General features: G+C 38.6%; 1 protein-coding gene and 1 long non-coding RNA gene across 2 annotated transcripts in view; both read left to right on the top strand.

The window, feature by feature from the left end:
* The first annotated feature begins 854 nt into the window (after nucleotides 1-854).
* The window catches only part of KCNH8 (potassium voltage-gated channel subfamily H member 8), a 178,302-nt gene continuing 159,875 nt past the window's right edge, over nucleotides 855-19,281 (top strand). The window contains exon 1 of the mRNA XM_064414163.1: nucleotides 855-1,326. Coding sequence (XP_064270233.1) covers nucleotides 1,251-1,326 — 76 coding nt within the window. The 5' untranslated portion in view covers nucleotides 855-1,250. The remainder of the gene's footprint in view (nucleotides 1,327-19,281) is intronic.
* LOC135297043 (uncharacterized) lies at nucleotides 5,871-11,829 on the top strand. The gene is made up of 3 exons (XR_010359063.1): nucleotides 5,871-6,709; nucleotides 10,104-10,275; nucleotides 10,696-11,829. It is a non-coding gene; the product is annotated as an uncharacterized LOC135297043 (long non-coding RNA).

A 19,281-nucleotide genomic window follows, 5' to 3' on the forward strand; every position in this document is an offset into this window, starting at 1 on the left:
TTATCTGTTGTAAAGAAAGACCATTTTTTCTCTTTTGTAACCTCTCTGTGCTGCTTATGCTAAAAAGTGGGAATCAAAGTCTTCTAACCATCTGGAGAAAGAGAGAATCATAAATAAACAAGAATAGCAAAAAATACAAATAGCAGTACTGTAAAATAGCAAGACCCCAACAGGCTTCCTCTGCACAGCGGCTTTGTAGATTAGGGAGCGTACTCCCACTTCATTTCTCTAGGGTCTTTTAATCCTGAAAGAACATGGGGCAGTTTTGCCATTGCTGCTACAGTAAGTGAAATGACTGTACTATGGAGAGTTATCTGGCAGCATTTAAAGAGCCATGGTACCAGTCTGAGCAGATTACTCATCTGAACATGGAATGCCACCTCTTTATTACTATTGTTTCATATTCATTTATTGGAATTTACACAATAGATCTTCTGGGCTAGGATATGTATTGATTCTGTTTGGCTGGTAGGAAAAAAAAAAAAATCAGGAATTTTCCCAGGAAGAATGTTGAAAGAATGTTATAGAATGTACTAACAATCAGAGAAATATCATTCCTTAAATAAATGAAATAGCCTAACCATGCAGATGATGTCTGAGGCCACACAACTGGTGGAGAATTATCCATGTCCCAGTCTCACTCTCCAATGAGCACCTCCAGAGGCATTTCCTATCTACCAAGGGTGTTCCTTCTCCTTGCAGCAAAGTAAGCCCGTGCTTTACCCTGTGATATTGTTACTCATGAAACTGTGAGCTGAGATGCCTGGGACCTTTCTCAGGTGCTGGAGCCGAAGTGTGGCTGAGGCTGCCGGGGGCGGAGGAGGCTCGGTAGCCCCCCGGGGCCGCCGGTCCCTGCGCTGCCCCGCCCCACCCGGCTCCGCTACAGGTGGATAAAGGTGGCTCTTCCCCAGCTCCCCGCTCTCCTCCAGCCCGTCCTTGCTCACGGCGGCTCTCCAAAGCCCCCTCCCCCTCGCCTCGGGAGGGGTGCGGGGAGGGGGCGCGGCTCCGCACCTCTGCGGGGCTCCGCACCTCTGCGGGGCTCCCGGGAGCGGGAGCGCTCTGCGGGGCCGGGGCTGACGGGCGGGGGGCTCCCGGCGCCGGAGGCGGCGCGGCGGCATCCCCATCCTCCTTCTCCTCCCTATCCCTCCGCCTCCTCCCTCCCTACCTTCCCCCGGGCGCCCTCTGCACTTTCTTCTCGAGCCACCCTCGTAGACAAACTTTGATGGGGAACCTCGCACCGCGCTGGAAAAATGCCTGTTATGAAGGGATTACTGGCACCCCAGAACACCTTCCTCGACACCATCGCCACCCGGTTTGACGGCACACGTGAGTGCGGGCTGGGGCTCCGGACTCCCGGAGCAGGGGATGCACGGGGGGCATTGCGCGTACAGTGGGAGCTTCCTCTTCCCTCCGCCCCCCGGGGTTTCCCCGGTACCAGAAGCCGGCAATGAGGAAGGCGAGGCGAGGGAGCTCCCAGCCTCTCTCTCCTGCCTGGCTTCTCCACAGCTTTGCAGGCGAGGAGGGCTCCAGGTCCCCTCTTCCTTCGAGGGGGCTCCGAGGGGCTGGAGCCCGGCTCCCTGCAGGAAAGTTGCGCGCTGGACTGGGGCTTCCCTCGCTGCCCGGGCAGCCGATAGACCGCTAGGGAAAGGCACGCTCAGAGCCTGGGCAGGGCTTTGGTAGGAGGTTTGGGGAATTTATTTTGTTTAGTACCCCCAGCCTTGAGGGGGTCCAAAATCTCCCCAGAAGCTGAATTTCTGTGAATCGGGCTCAGCAGCGGCAGCAGCTGTTGCAGGGCGTTGGTGGGGGCCGGCAGGGACCGGGGACCCCTCGGCGGCGGCGCTGGCGGCGCGGTCCCGGCTGCAGCACCACGGACAGGTCCGGCCGGGCGGGTCCCGGCCCGCGCTCCGCTCCCGCTCCCGCTCCGCTCCCCCCGCGCCGGGCAGCTCCCCCGCCGGGCGCTGCCTTCCCCGGCACGGCTGGCGTGCTCCCCCTCCGGCCGTGCGCCAGGCCCCGCCTGCATCTGCACTTTTGTTTCTTCTTTAGAGCATAATAAAAGGAGCAGGGAGATAGCGGATTTGGGCCAAAATGGACTGCCACCCTTTTAATTGCCTTTTAAGAAATCTAGGCATCGATAATGGAGAATAAACAAAGTCATATTTGAGTTGCTGCTAGCTGTTTCTTGACTGAAAACATTGCTATCTAATTGGTTTGGTATCTTCTTGATTATTGGCATTCCCCCTATGGTTCAATTACCGCGTGATTAAGACAGCTGAACTGTGATTACTGAATCAGCAAGTTGTAAAACGTCAAGAAAATGATGCAGTCACAGAGATCAATTGCAGAGAAGCACGGAACTGCATTATAACTGCTCTGCTAGTCTGAGGATGCACAGATAATTATGATCCAGGGCTGTGTGTAACTGATACTTCACTATAAAGCAATCTCTCGTAAGACTACTTAGATGTACCTTTAAATTTCTTTGACTGCAGAACTCAAAGTCCTTTCCCACCATCCTCCAACCTTTTATTTCTGTGTATGGGTATTATTTACTGCGTATTGAAGCATGTGGCTCTTATTAGAGTTTTGTTGCTGCTACTGCCATTTGCCAGAAAAGCAGCACTTCCCTTCTTTGTGCTCAGGACCCTCCCCTTTCACAATGGTTTCCTTTTAAAGGATGGAGCACAGAGCCTGTGAGCTTACACACAAACACTTCACATATTCTACACTGTTCTTCGAAGATTCAATTTAGCAAGCAACATTAGTTAAATAAAACACCAGAAAAATGTCTAATTCCCACCTTCTCAGTGCCACAAACAGGCGAGTGTTGTAGAAAGCTCATTTCTTAGATGGATTCTACACCCATATTGAGCTACTTTTTTTTAGCCAATGATTTTACTGACTTTCACAAAGTGAAGGACTGACCTTTTCTTAAACAAAAAACAGACCCCAGCATCTTACATTGAAATTGAATGCTAACAACTCATCTACTTTTTCCTGGCATATAATTGAAAAAGAATGTAATTAGGTGTTTAAGTTCACCAGAAAGTACAGCACATTATCTATTTATTAGAGTAATTGCAATATTTCTTTTTAGTTAGTTTTCCAGAATCTGACTTAAATATTAAACAGGTGTGTTCTAGAAGTTGTCATTGTACGATTACTGGTATGTGAAATATTTCAGGATGTTCACATGGAAAGATGTTTTATGTACTATATGGTTTTACACCTAGAAAAACTTTGAAGGAAGATACTGTTCCATGGGAAACTGCTGGCATGTCTCTTAAAATACAGAATAATATAACATCTCCTTTAGAATGTTAAAGTGGTGAATCAACTTCATGTCATCTGAAACAAAGTTTCAGAAATAGAAATTAGTTCAGTTCAGAAGCAGCTCATCTGCTTTGTTGCTTTGGAAATGCTAAATTTAAGTATTCTTTAACTGGCCAAAAAAATATTCAAATAAAGAAGCAAAATTTTTCAAAATATGTGTACATATCTGACCATCAGGTAGAAAAATTAAAACCAATTTATTTTTCATTTAAGTTGCCTGTGTGGCTGGTATTCCTGAGCTTGCTCAGGTGGCTAAAGCTAGAAGTAGTACTCATGGCTAATCCTTGCAGGAATCAGTCCCATGCCTTACTAGTTTTACAGGTGATACAGTCTGTGGAAAGAGTAAGATTGATACATGGCACTGAACCTGAGGTTATGTTTCACAAACTTTGACTTCCCACATGCTGATATTTAAATGATAAAATACAGTCTCATGTCCAATGCCTTTTTTTTCTTGTTTCCTTTTTTTTTTCCCCTGTTGTTTTAATACAGTCTGTAGTTAACAGACGTCTTTTCAGTTTAAGCCTCTGGAAAGGATATATTATGTTGTCATCAGTGATAGACTAATCCACCAATGCATCTTTAATCCAAAAGAGGGATAATTCTAATTCCGGGCAAAAGTGCAAGAAGGGATTCCAGATAATATTAGAAAATATGCTTTGCTTTGCACGGAATTTTCAAAATTTCATTGACAGAACTGTACTAGTACAGTGACTTATGTTTAATTAACAGTTATAAATTGCACTATGAAATACTGCATATCTCAAAAAATATATAAAGAAAGTTCTTGGCAGGTGCTTCAGCTGCTCAGAATTTTCCCAGTAGATTTATTTTTTTTCAGTATGTTAGACATCAGTATTCTTTACATATAAAACCAATAATATGTGCTAAAGAAAGCACATATTTGGCGTTACTATTAGCTGTGCAGAAGATTGCAGAAGTCTCCTACAAATTTCCCATTACCTGTGTTACACATGTGGAAGAGCAGCATTGAAGGTTTGCTTCTCTGGATTTCCATGGCAGAGCTCTTGGTTCTGCCTATGTGTTTTTATGCCGACACGTTCTTCCTACTCAAAAATATCTTTTGTGTTTCTGACAATTTAAATTAATGGTTTCTCACAATGTTTTCCTCTCCATCCAAAATGTAAACACCAAGTCATCCAAAGACTTTTTGCCCTCTCTGTTAACAATGTGTTTATTAAATATGTGGAAAACAAACACAAGCATTTCAAATGAGTGGTGTGTGGTTTAAGGGTTTTGGTTGTTTTAGTTTTGTTTTGCTTTTTATATTTTTGAAACAAAATAACATTTTCAAGTGTGAAAATATTTCAAATATAAACCTATCATTAACCCCACCACCAAATATTATGAAACTGAATGTCTGAACTGAGTTATTTCACTTCAAGCTTTTGAATGGAAAATGTGCATATTGTTGCTTCTTAACCCTATTTAGATTAGGCAAAGCATTCAGAGATAGTTGCATGGTAGAAAATTATGTTCTATTGTTTTCATATATATATATATGCAAACACATGTACATAAATATTCTGCATGCACTATTTATTTATTTAAATTGATTAAATACACACCAAGGAGGTGGTTTCTGAAAATTTCTGAGACTTTCTCAGGGAGTAAAGTTAACAGAGATTCAGCAAATGGCCTTATTAATTTGTATTTGAAAAAGAACAACATTTTGTGTATGGTTATACTATAAAATGACAGCTGAAGTTCTATGCTTATCTGCTGTCTGTCATATGTCATCAGATTCCAAATTAAGTATGTACTTCACATTCTTGTTGACAAGTTTACACTACCCATCTAACCTGAAGATCAAGCTGAGTAAATTCCTTCTTGCTCAGTGTCAATGGTCATAATTTGTTAATTCTCCATTTACTGAACATCTTCTACATTCAAATATATTTTCCAATTAAAATCGTGCTCAATTACTAACAGAAGGATCTTTGCACCTAAACGGCAATTTTCATAACTGTTTGGTTTCTTTCCTTCCTGATAAAATGGAATCAGTTTTCTGATTGTTTTAGTTACCCTTGAGGCGTGATTGAAAAGCACCTGATGAGAACATACAGACTTAAGCATACCAAATGTGATGTCAGCATACTTCTGCTGGCACTGTGGGTAGAACCAGGTTGTCTCTTTTGCATCATTGTCAGTAGGTTCGGAGCTGAAAGCCTTTGTACGCAGTGATCTTTCCAGATTGCAGGGTCAGATTCCTCCCCCACTCTTTCCCAGCTACCCCCAGCACTTGCTTTTCTGTCTCACAAACAAACTGGTGATGTCTGCTAAGTTGAACCAATGAACTAACACTTTTTGCAACTTTGTTGTCAAATTCTGTCTCGGGGTGAGTCCTATCTTCTCTACACCAGTCAATGTGCTGCTTAATAGTATCACAGAAACTTCAAAAGCAGAAAAGTGCTTCTTGGCTGCCTGGGGGTTCTCAGGAATTGCAGGCTCAGTGTCATGTGTAGAGAAGCAACAACTCAGTTTCCAGGGGGAGGAAGCTTTCGATTGGACTCCAAGATCAGAATGGTCCACCTGACAAAGACAAAATATGCTCCAATTACAGACTGGGAGCAGAGTGGCTGGAAAGCTGCCCAGCAGAAAAGTCCCTTGGGGTGCTGGGTGACAGCTGGTTGAACATGAGCCAGTGTGTGCCCAGGTGGCCAAGAAGACCACTGGCATCCTGGCCTGCATTAGGAATTGTGGGGCCAGTAGGACCAGGACAGTGATCATAGACCATACATGGCACTGGTGAGACTGCACCTTAAATACAGGGTCCATTTGTGGGCCACTCAATTCAGGAAGGTGCTGGAGTGGGTACAGAGCAGGATAATGAAGCTGGTGAAGGGTCCGTAGAGAATGTCCTCTGAGGAGTAGCTGAGGGAGCTGGGGTTGTTTAGCCTGGAGAAAAGGAGGCTCAGGGGAGACCTTATCACTCTCTACAGCTGCCTGAAAGGAGGCTGTAGCCAGCTGGGAATTGGTCTCTTCTTCCAGGCAACCAGTGCCAGGATGAGAGGACACAGTCCCAAGCTGTCGTAGGGGAGGCATAGGTTGGACTTTAGAAAGAAATTCTTCACTGTCCCTGGAGGTGTGTAAGGAAACGCTGGCACTTGGTGTAAACATGGTGGTGTCCAGTCATAGGTTAGACTTGATGATCTCAGAGGTCTCTTCCAACTGAGTTGATTCTGCGATTCTGTAAAACCCTGTGACCAAGGAAGGGTGATTCAAACTATGATGAGCACTGATCAAAGTCAAAGAGGCTTCAAAGCAGTGACAGTGGAAAATCTGGTGGTCTTTCAAACTGTCCTTCTGAAGAAATAAGAGCAAGGAAGCTGGGCAAATTCTTTGTCATAGAGATGGGGTGAGTTGGGCAGAAGGAAATATCCAAAGATATGTCTCTTGTTGCTCCTATGTTAATGCAGAATTGTTTAGTGCTTTTTCTTATATCCTTGAACAAGTAAATAATAGGGTGTTGTGAATTAATAATTTGTCAATGGAAAAATATACAGCCAACCCTGGAAAGAATATTGCTTGTTCTCGTCTCAGAGCCCCAAAAAAACAGACTTGGCCCCTCTCTTCTTTTCTCTGTAAGATGTGACCAGTACTGCACCTCACTGTAGCTCTGTTACTAAGAAGGGTGAATATGATTTTTAATATAAACCAGGGATTGTATCTTGGAACCTGTTTTGTATTGTTGCTCTTTGCTGGAAGTGACCAATTGGCTAGATTAGGCAGCTAACTGGAAAATCTTTTCCTCTTCTTTTGGCACATGTTTTGGGGGTGTAGAACTTCATAATTTAAGGTCAGTTTATCTGGTTTTCTTCACTTTCAGCACTTAGAGTAACTTCTGATTCTAACTTGAGCTAAAATTGGACCTGAAAGATGGAACTGGAAGGGTTTCAAGGCATCTTAAAACCATATTTTGCTTAATTTTTCAGTTCTAGTCCTAAGGATCTGATTCAAGCAAACAAAAATATATTCAGGCATTATTTTTAAAGTGCAATCATTTTAAACCATGAAAAAATGGTCATTACTCTGTTTTATTCAGAGTCCATGTTACTGCTAGGAAAAAAACCCAAAAACTTATGTATTCAAATTCTTGGGTGATGTCCTCTTATTTTTTGCTAGACAGAAATAAGACAGGATGACAATTCTGTAGTTCATCCATTCAGAGGCTGTATAATTCAGTAATCACACTAATCTTAGATTAGTATTAATAGAAAGTTGGACTTATAGCACACATCATTACTTCAGAAACAAACCCTGTATTTGAATTCAAGGCAAGCATTTGAGATTTAAGAGTGAAAATATTCATTATATAAGGGATATTTTTTTCCTGACTAACAAAAGAATATTATCTTCTGTATTTTTTTTGGCTAGAAACCTGATACACAGTGCAGTGATCAAATCAAAACTGTATATTTGAAGTTACATATATTTGAATGAACATGTACTTTGTGTGAATGGAAGAAATTTTTTAGTGTTTCTAAACCATAGATGATTACCTGGATTCCCACTGGAGAGTTTCTGTAAATGTCCCTTTATTCCCTTCCCAGACATATATTACTTTTTTCTCTGTTTACGCATTTTAATGAGTAAATAGGTTTATCCTGAAAACAGCCTTCTCTTATTGTTATCACTACATTCAACTTCTATTTTATCACTTTTTATTTTCCTTGTGCAGGTAGTAATTTTATATGCATCCCAAGTCTTTTTGGATGTAAAGGAAAGATGCTCAGAGTATTTTTCGGGGCAATAAAGAGTAGAAATGTGACAAAAACACTGCCTCAAGCACAAGTAGGAGTGTAAACAAATAGATGTACATGAATATATTAAAATAAATCAGGCAAGATACGGGTTTACAGAGCATTCACTACTCCTAGTACTAGTCTGAGGAAATGAATTTTTGAAAGAAAAACAAGGTACATATATTGCTCATGCTGTAGCCTGGAAAAGGTTAACAAAGGCAGTTGCTACAGCAGTTTTGCATTATCAAAAGTAAGCTCATCTTACCTTGTGTTGAAGTGGTTAAAAGCAAAAAGCAGATAAGGAACGACCTGCTCACAGAGTAATTTTGTTTCTTGCCCACTCTATCTAAAAATAAATAAATAAGAAACAAGGCAAAAAAGAAAAGGTGGCAAGGGAAGGGTGTGGGGGAAGGGGAGGCACAGCAAGATAAAGAAACAAACACAACATTCCCAAATCTCAGAGAGGAGAGAGATTTCCTTAACAGTAAAAAAATATCTTCTTTTGGACTTTATCTTGCCAAGAGCTTCTGGCTCCTTCTGTTTTCTGGTACTGATAGTAGTATTCAAAGACTATGGAACAGGTGTTGTTCTTAAAATACAAGCACATTCAACGTTGAACTTGACATTAAATATCGTCTGAGCATCCCTAAAGCTTAATGCTGCCTGTCAATCATTTCAGGGACAGCTGAAGACAATTGTGTTATGGAAAAATATGTTGTCTTCCCTGTTGATCTTTTGAAGAGAAAACAGCTTCCAGTGTGCCAGCACTCAATTCACTTTCTCCTTAGGCCTTATTTCTGATGACTAGAAGTCTAGGATTATTTTGCTTTTTTCTCTTTTTGAAACTTATAGAAATAAAGAAAGAGTCATTCTGACCTGAATAGACCTCAAATTCATTGTTACAGCTTTTTTTGGTGGCCTTTTCTTTTTGCCTTTCATATCACTCAATAGCTAGTTATGATATGTGACTAGGCATCCTATTCCAAGGCATGAAAGAGAATTCTGGGCTGGTCCTTTTGTCATTTATTTGATGTTTAGAATGAGAAAATTGTTCTTGGACAAATAGCTTGATTTTTTTTCTCCCCCTAAATGTCAGATAACTCCTGGACAAGTGATAAATGTGTTTTTTGCAAAAGTTCTGCCTTTTCTCACATTTTAGTTAGGAATATCTCACAATTTAGTTTAGGAATTTATAGTGATGTAAAAAACAATAGAGAAACTATATTGTTTTAGAGGAAAATATTTTTTGCAGAAAAAGCAGTCTTCTTTATGGAAAATCAAAAGGACTCTGTGGAGAGTCAAAAACCTTTGCAAGTCAATAATAATCACAGTATATTAGTGACAAGCTGTTTTCTCTACTTTGTTCTGTGTGGTTTTTTAATGGTTGAAATCAAAATACATGGTATTTTATTCCATATATTTCTTTTTACTGTATGAATTATGTTTGTGAGATAAGATATTCACTGCATTTATTAAACTGGATTGTTTCTTTATTGTGTTGAAAGATCTTGAGATTTGGAATTTGGACTTTCCATTTTATTTTTTTCACTTCCAGAATAGTGGGAACAAGAATGCACCTCATAAAACCTGTAGTTATAGAATTATATGTTAGTGATTTAAATAATTAAAAGTTCAATGTAGAACAGAATAGTTAATAAATATTAATGAAAGGTCTTGAGCTACACATTTGCCAAGATTAAGGAAAATTAACAGGATCACTGATTTATAGAGGAATATATGTAGCTGTAAGTTGTGTCTGCTTCAGTGCTGTAATAATTGGGTGACATCACGGGAGGAGAAAGGTGAGAGAATAGTGTGGTTATACACTATATTTTGGGGACCTTTCAAGGTCTTACTGTAAATTAGTGTTTGGGGTTTTAATGATCCTCTTTGAAGCAGAGCTATGACTAAGTTATCATCTTAGTCATGCTCAAGAGTTGCTTCTGCACTGGAAACAGGAACCAGGATGCATCAGAAATCCTGACTGTCCTCTTTGTATGTTTACAGGAATATTTACCCAAAGCTGTTGGTTTGTTTGGGGTTTTTTAGCTGATGTGAATGAGATGTTTAGACTTCACCAGGAGAGTGACTCTGCTGCCTTGCAGAGCATGCACCTGAGAGTGTTAGAGCAAGGCACTGTCCAGAGATCTGTTGCCAGCAACTTCCTGCCTGGAATTGGGTAGGTGAGGCTCTTCCATTGTACTGCACTGAGCACTTTTCCTAAGGAAAGGGGTGGGAGGTTTGGCTACCCACATCAGTCATGTAAATACACTGCAGTGCAGTGTGGGACCAAGAACAGGATTCATCCTTTACACACAGGTTAAAACCTACTTCCAGATTTTCTTCTGATAGGGTGGAGGTTTGTATACAACTATTTTCAATTCCCTGTGAAAGCTTGCCATTTTCCCCTCTGAATTTTTTTCAAATTCATTAGCAATTGCAGTTAATTATTAATTAACCAATATTTGTAACTTTAGAGAGTAGCCATAAGTGATGTCTGAATTTTGAAAAAGCAGTCTCCTATCCTTTAACATGAACCCTTAAAAACCCCAAATTATAAGCAACCTTAAACACAGAATTGATTATTATTTTTTTTAAGTTTTCTTACAGAATGAACTGCAGTGGCAATTGATTTTTAGAGGTAAGAGATAGTCCTGGGTGGTAAAGTGCACCAGTGATGTTTGGCCAAGAAAGGAAAAAGGAGGGAGCAGCTGTGAAGAAGCAGAGATGGATTGACTGATGGGCTTGCTGAGTGAGCAGCAGGCATTGCTCTGGAATGAACCAAATGCTTGCCCACGCTGCTGATCGATCCCTGCAGCAGAGGCAGTGATCAACAACAGTCAGGAGGGACAGGTGGAAATTGCTGCCAACATTTAAACACATCAGTCATGATTCTTATATAAATAAGACAGGCAGGTGTTGAACTGTGTTCATACTGCTGTGAGCAGTATCCAGATGGGGATTTGGGGTTTTGGTTCCAATTACAACTCGGTGCTAATCATCAAATTAGATAGTGGGAGCAGTAACTCTTGGAGAAATGCAGAGACTTTGCTGCCTGCATCCAGTTGGAGCTATCTGAATTCCAGTTTTCCCGCCTGCTTTTGTTCTGATTAAATAAGACAGTTATGTATCAGAAATGTGCTTTGACACCAACAGTGTCTTCAGAAAAGCAATTATCTGTTTGGACATTTCAACACTTAGTATTTCAAATAAGCTTATAAATAGAGAAACATATAGGCTGGTGATAACCTGCTTTAATTACAGGAGAAATTATGCTTCAGATGGTATAAATGGTTCATTTATGAATTTTTCTGCTGATGTGTGTCTCCTGGGAATGATTGCTTGAACTGTCAGGGGAGCTACAGACCTTCTGTTTGTGTCTTTTGTGGTGAATTATTGAAATGCTGCTAATTTCTGCTGGGTTTTTTGTGGGTATGCTTTCTAAACATAAATAATCACAACTTGATGTTATATCAATCTCACCTGGAATATATCAAATTACTGAAGCAATAACTTTATATAAATAGGTATGATCACTCAAAGAAAAAGGTGGAAATAAAACCAGCCAATAAGTTTATGCATCAGTAAATCAGATGTGAAGTACAGGTAAATATTTCAACTGGCACTCTCAAGTGATGAGCATGAGGAGTGTCTCTTCCAGGGAAGCAGCGGACTAAGTTCAGGGACATAAAAGTTGTTTAATAAATAAATAAATAATCTGGAATTATAGTAATTATTTTGCAGTTTAGCTTTATTCTTCATTTTAAGACAAGTTTCCCTTTTATGAGTTCAGTGTAGGCAAGGTCCTCTCATATCCTCTCACAAGGAGGACAAAGGCCAGAAAGCCCAACAGTAGAAATACTGTGTGATCCACACCATGATGGATGGATCTTAATAAGCTGAGTTTTAGGAGCTGAGTGAAATAATTACAAGTAAAGCTAAGAGGTTAGAATTAATTGGGAGAACATTATTAGGTTTTTCCCCAGCCTGATATGGTTGATATGTCAGTTTATATGAACTGTCATTGAAAATAATGCTTCTAGGTGATCTATTAAAGGTTATGAGACATCTTCTGCCAACTTTACATATTCTGTTTTATGGTATGACTTTCTAAAAGAAGCAAGAATGAAGAAGGAAATTTTTTACAATTATAGAATGAAGGCATTGACTTCTAACCTTTTTGATGCTCAACAGTCTATAAAATTGATTGTTTATATTTAATTAAGATGTACATAGCTATTTATTCAATGAACAATTTTTTCTGAAGTGAAGTTAATGAGAAAGAATCCTTGTTACAGTGTTTCTTAGTTTGATAGTAGCTATTTTTCTAGCTATTAAATTTTGACATATTGCTGTGCTGAGAACAGTGATTTTATTTCATCTGTTTTAATGCTTAGTGTATTGCAGCAGTTTGCACAGCACTTGAATGTTTTGGTGTTCATTTATCATGGCTAATTCATGGCTTCCAGGGAGAATCTGTGAATTGCACAATAAACTAAATGTAATAACAGAATAGTTTGCTCTTGAAAGCAGGTGCTTCTTGATAGGTTTTTCAGGGCTTGGCAAGCAAAGTTTGTGGCAGCAAAATAATACAGTGAGTGTTCTAATAGTTTGGCTGTGCAAAAAAAATTGAATCCTTCCTTTTTGACAGACCAGTGTTTTCTTTGGCACGTAATATAATGCCATCTTGGGCCACATGATGCAGAATATCTCTGGGGCTGGTGATGAAAATTTGGATATGTCTTTCAGCCAGGCTCAGTCCAACTTCAGGGCTTGCTGTTCTGCTGCAGGGAAGCCCCAAAACTTCCCTTGTTCTGGGAACCTCTTTTCCAGATAAGTCCTTGGATAACAAATCAAGTATCAGAGCTGGCATCTACATAAAGAGTGTGGACACCTGGCAGGAAAGAGTCTAAATTACAGCACTGTCTAATGGTCACAGGCCTGTCTACTGGGATTATGAGGCAAGAGTCAAGAGCTCTTCTCTGTATTATCAAGAAAGTAAAATAGTCGCCGGCAATAAATTAAATTTTCTACAGAAATTTGATTTCTTTCTGGTAACACTGCTGCTCCACACTGAGGGATATGTTTGTACACTTGTTAAAATATCAATAGCTCCTACATGAATTTTATACTTGCACTTAAAATCAAACATGTGGTCTAATTACAGAAAACAAACTAAAACATATTTCTGAAGCAAAAAAAAAAATCTTCAGTTTTTAATTAACTGAAGTTTTGGATAAATCCTGAAATTTTATCAAGTTTTAAGCTTTAGAAATAATTCTCAGTAACCTTTTACATTTTGTTACTCAAGAAATGTCATGATGACCAAAATAATTTCAAGGTCTCTTGTTGCATCTAGGTATTTCTCTTGTTAAAATATAGTGTTAGAGAACATAATGGCTACAGCAGAAGAGAAATAGAGAAGGAAAGAAAGGGAAGGCTGTGTCTTATTTTCAGAAGTGCAAATTACTATGAGAGTTGCAGATGCAAGATATTCACCACTAAAAACCACCCTTACACCTTATCTATCCTATTCTTGCCATGAAAGGGACATGTTTCACACCCTTAAATCCTTCCAGCATAGCTCCTTTATATGAATGGATTGTTGCACGTGAGAAGCATATTTCCATCCCTGTGTTTCCAGAGTTACTTATAAAATCACATCCAGACAAGACCAGACTAGTTTGGAATGTTAAACTTGGCTGAAACTACACTGATGACAAACAGGAAGGAACAAAGCATGCGACTAGATCATCTAGGCCACAGAAACTCATCTTGCATTAGAAACAGAAAATATCTCGCTTTTTCTAATCTTATAATGGTCTCAATCATAGACTTTGAAGAAATGAAGAGGATTTTTCATGACAGGATATTTGTAGCAGCCTACACTATGATGAAACAGCACGTCTATAAAGAGCAACTCTATCTTTACTTGCAATGCATATCTTTCAGAACATTAACGCTCAGTCAGCAAGACAAAAATTTTTCATATAAATGTGGTTTTAAATGTCCAGGAGAAAAAAAATATTCCTCTAAAAATGTACTCTATTTTCCAAAAAGTTGTTATAATGACACAACTTTCACGTAGCTTTCAGACCAAAGTCAGAAAGCAAATTGCATAAATGTTTAAAAAGAAAAAAAGCCTAAAAATAAAAGAGGGACTCAAACAAACTTACATCAGTGAAAATGTGGCAATAATAAATTTATACATTTTATCACACTGATATATTTTTATTTCAGAACTTCAGGACTGCAATATTGTTTTCTACCACATTTTGGGAAGCATCAAAAACATAGTGGCTTTTACTTGTATTAACCACATTTTCTGAGAGACAGCCGAATTTATTTTCAATCTACTGAATGTAAAAACAGAACTACTATAAATACTCTAAGGTGTCATGCTGTGTTTTCCTGCTTTCCAAACCATCAAGACCAGAACCTCCTGGCACTTCAACCAATTGCACTTAGCTGTTTCTTCAATGTAGTATCTTTCCCGATTCCTTCAATTCCAGCTGGATACCAGTGGCCCAACCTGACTTTCTCCCAAGATAGTTCTTGACTCAGCTCAGATCAGTTGGAAAATTTCTTTTGCCAAGTGTAAGAGAGTTGTCCTTGAAGTGTGGGGACATTTAGTGGCTTCCTTGTTCACCAGGTTAACTGTAAAAGGTTAACTGGGAGGTTTTATTTCCATAGATAATACACAGGTTCCAAAATGTTTCGTGAGAACAACAGCACAAACCCAAGTTCTTCTCCATAACTGAAATATAAAATCAGTGATAAGAAATTAAAACATTTAGACCCTAGCCCTGGACTGGTCACCTTTAGTATGCAGTGAAAATGGTACAAATTCAAATGGACATCTGGAAAATTTCTTTGGATAATCCTTTTCTCTTTGTTTTTAATTAATAGTTTTTGTTTCCTAATTTCACAAAGTGATGAAATTCTAACATTTAATATTTGCTAAAATATCAGAAAAAAATCCCTTCAGCTGTTGCAAATATATGAAAGGGGTAAAAAATAATTCTGTGTGTCAAAGAATCCTTGTTTACCCTTTCAGTTGAGCTGCTATATGAATATTCTGTAATCCAGTACAGTCAAGCTGACACTGAAATTTTGTGAAATTGGGGTACGAGTAATTTTTCTCCTGGCTGTTTCATAAAACTTATTGTAACTCTTCTTCCCTGATAAATGTTGCAGAAAATAGGCAGGGGATTTAGTGTTGAGAAGAGAGGAGAAGAAACTGAGGTGTATGGCAAACACAGTCACTTCAGTCTTGTTTGCTTTATTACAAAAAGCAGCAGTACATTAAAACTTCCTTGAGAGATTCAGCAAGCATGGGCAATCCATTGCAGTTCAAATATCACCCTTTAGAACACTCTGAAATAGACACCTAACTGATTCTGTATTGAAGCTTTCCAATTTAAGGCTTTTTTGGCTTCAGTAACCTAAAATAAATGTGATACATTAATTCTGAGTCTGTTGCTGTGAGGGAGAAAATAAATCAATCGAAATGCTCAGAAGATAGTCATATATGCCATTTGTCCTTCTTGCTATTTTAGACAGGAGTTTTTTTTTAGCACTGAATACCTCTGAAAGGTATGCTGAATGTGGCACTATTTTTCTTTGCTGAACTGGTCCAAGTTATTTGCAGAATGGAGTACAGGAAAGTGCTTTTCTGTCTTTTGTCTGCAGAGGGAATCTTGCATTCCTGATCTTTAGTGCTTCTTGGATGCACTCTAATTAGAGGTCTAAAATAGACTGTATAACTCCCCTTCATAACTGCATAAAAGTTAGAAGAATCTTGTAATAGCTCCTCTCAAATCTCTCATATCTGGAAATAGTGAAACCAATTATGTTTGAGAGTTGCCTTTTTCTGCTTTTATGGAAGGATCTTGCATAACACCCTGAGAAACACACCTCTTAAGAGAACTAATGCAGAAAGTGAAAGAGTGGTCAAAAGCAGAGCCACCTAATTTCTTGTCTTGCATTTTTTTCCATGCAGATGGACTTGAACTAATTTCATCAATAGAAATTACTGCCTAAGTGGAATAATTTATTTGCCTGAAGCAATTTAGAAATAAATGACACTTAAATGAGTTTTCTAACAACATTCTTTTTTTTACACTGTTTCAGATAAATCATATCACACAAAATGAAGCAGCTGGAGATAGTTCTGACACTTAAGAAAAGACCCAAATTTATAGCTATAAATTTAACCCATCTGGATGTGAAGAATATTTTTTTAGATATGTGTGATATTGGTAGCAGTCCTAATATGCACATATTTTCTGATAATTAAACCATTATTTCAGTTATTTAATATCTTTAATATTGCTGAATACAGTTTTGGTTTTGCCTAAAAATGTACTGGAGGAGTATGAACTTAGCTGGTTTTATTATTAGAATCAAAATCTGGTTGCTGTTTGTTTGGGTTTTTTTAAATACTGAAAGAATCACTAATGTAATTGCCAATGAATCACACATTGCACGATACTCCAAATCTTTCATGCAGTCTTTTGTGGTTTTCCCCATGAAAACAATTTCTTTCTAAAATAGAAGCATTGTCTGTCATGCAGTGTCTGAACATCATGTACCTACTACGTTCTCTGTTGTTCCATGCAATGGTAAAGATTATATCAGAGTAGTTTCCATATAAGCTGAACCATAGATTTATAACATTTTATGCCATTAAGTATTTCAAAATAGTTTTATCCACTGTTAGGATGAGTTATGAAGTTATACATTTATAACACAAAAATCAGCAGAACAGAAATACTTTTAAATATTTGTTCAGAATCAATGATTATAAAATGCCAGAGCTTTATCATTAACAATGAAAAATAACTCTCTTATTTGGTTACTTTGGCCTGCATTCATATTTTCATGTATAGAAATGGGGTAATAAGGAACAAGTCCCCCTGACAGATCTCGAAATACAGATACAAAATTATTTTATGAAAAATCATCCATATCTGATGAGTTAGCATGTTATATATAACTTGCAGTGCATTATTTTTTATAAGTGACTTCATTCTTGGAAATGTAATTTTCAGATAAATCTAAGGAATGAAGTCAATTTTAAACTAAAATGTGAAACTTCTGGAGGACCAAATGTTTCAGTGTCTTTATTAGGAACACACTTACTAAATGGATTGCCAGACACAGGAAGGGGACAGGCGGGTCCAGATGGTGTTTTCACCATCTGAAAAGTGTCCTTCTCTCCATTGATTAGAGAACAGAAGTATAGAATAAATGCCTGAAATTTGACAAGGCAAAAGGGACCACTAATGGTCTTTTTTCATTGTCTTTAAATGGCCATAAAGGCCACAGTTATGAAGTTCAATCATTGAAGAATATTGATTATTTTCAATAAATTAATTTTATATATATATATATATTACAGCAAGTTCTAATTGCTGCAGTGATTGAATTGAAAACCAGTTCAGAGATAAAATTTCTTTCTGACAAACCAAGTTAGTATTGATATTTGAACTTAGGTCTACTGACCATATTTATCATCAATAAGGTAGGTTACATCTGCAGAGCAATGTATTGAAAGCTGTGTGCCAAATTAAAACTGGGAATGGTATTTCACAGGGTTGCTCTGACTTTACTCTAGGTCTGAACTTAATTCTATTTTTAATGAAATTAAATTGCAAATTAAAACCCCTGTATAAGTCTTGGCTTTCAATGCAGAGGTAAATAGAGTAGATGTAGAAACAGATGAACGTGGGAAGCTGCCCACTCTAGGTGAAAAGGAAGCATAGGTGGGTCAGGAGCAACTGGGTTGTTGTTTGCCACTTACCTCATGTTAGTTCATAATCCCATAAGCCTTTGGGAGATTACTGTGGAACAGAGCAGTCCTGTAACAATGCCTGTCATAGTCATAATCGGGGAAAAATCCTGTTTCCCGGTAAACAGAGGCAGCTCTGTGCACCCACCAAACCATAAGCCTTTTCAGAGTAAGCTCTCTCAGGCTGGAAATACTGGCTGCTTGCCACTGCATGCTCTCCTTCACTGCTCCTCAGGAACTTGCAAGCCCAGACTTGAAAAAGGAAAGAGGGCTGAAAATGCCACTCCACAGATCAGATCATACACAGACAGAATATTTTCCATGGGAATGTTGTCCTACTCTCTCTTGATACTGCTTGCAGTGGTGCGAAGTGTTTCACTGCATAATGGGAAAATACACAGGCAGTAGGTTTATAGGAAATTCTTGATGTCTGTACTTTGTAACATTATTATTACTTTAACTCAAACTAACATACATCACTGCCTCTTGTTAAGAAGTTTGCATTAAAAATGGGGTGTGGTCTGAATAGCTCATAGCAGTGGGGTTGGAACTTTAAGGTCCTTTTGAACCCTAATCATTCTATGATTCTAAGAATAGGTCTCCTATATATCCTTTAATTTAGATAAAACCTGTATGTGTGGTCCCTGTATGGTATCTGTAGCGTGTTTCACGTTTGCTGGACTCACTGCACTGCTAATTCTATGCAATCTGTGGGACAGGTAGAGTGGGCATGGAGACCTGGTTCATTCCTGGTCTGGAATGGCAGAAAGCATCATTGACAGTGTGCATGACAACCTATAACAACATCCAGATCCAGTGAGATTACACTAATATGCAGAGTAGACTGCATTTCTGCAGTTTTTTTTTATTTTTGTGTTATAAATGCACATGTTGCATTCATTGGTGCTGTCCCTCAGCAAAGGCTTTGCCCACTATTTCTGGATTTCCCATAGTCATTCTTTCTATCTTGCTCCTTCAGAAGTAAGTCCATGGGAGTGTACTGCACAAAAATATAGGAAATTAAATTCTTTCCAAGTAAGAAGACGGAGTGTGATATGAAGGCAAATCTGAGGGGAAATTAAGATATCTGATAGTTCTAGAGTTGAGTAGAAAGGTGGCATTTTTGATTATTTAAGTTATACCTTCATTCTGGCTCTTGAGGCAGCTACAAGGCTGAGTAAATAACAAAATTCCCTAAATCAATTTTCTTCCATCCTTGAAATGAGACTTCATGTACATTTAACTTGCAAGGGAGCTCTGAATAATATTTAATGCTTTTAAAACATCTTGAAGATATGCAATGATCTGCAAATATTGGCTATCACTCCTTAATTATGAAGAAATTATTCATTTTCCAAATCCATTAACACTGTTATTATTTTATCTTTGCTT

Source organism: Passer domesticus, chromosome 1 (assembly GCF_036417665.1).
Source record: "Passer domesticus isolate bPasDom1 chromosome 1, bPasDom1.hap1, whole genome shotgun sequence".
NCBI classification, from domain to species: domain Eukaryota; kingdom Metazoa; phylum Chordata; class Aves; order Passeriformes; family Passeridae; genus Passer; species Passer domesticus.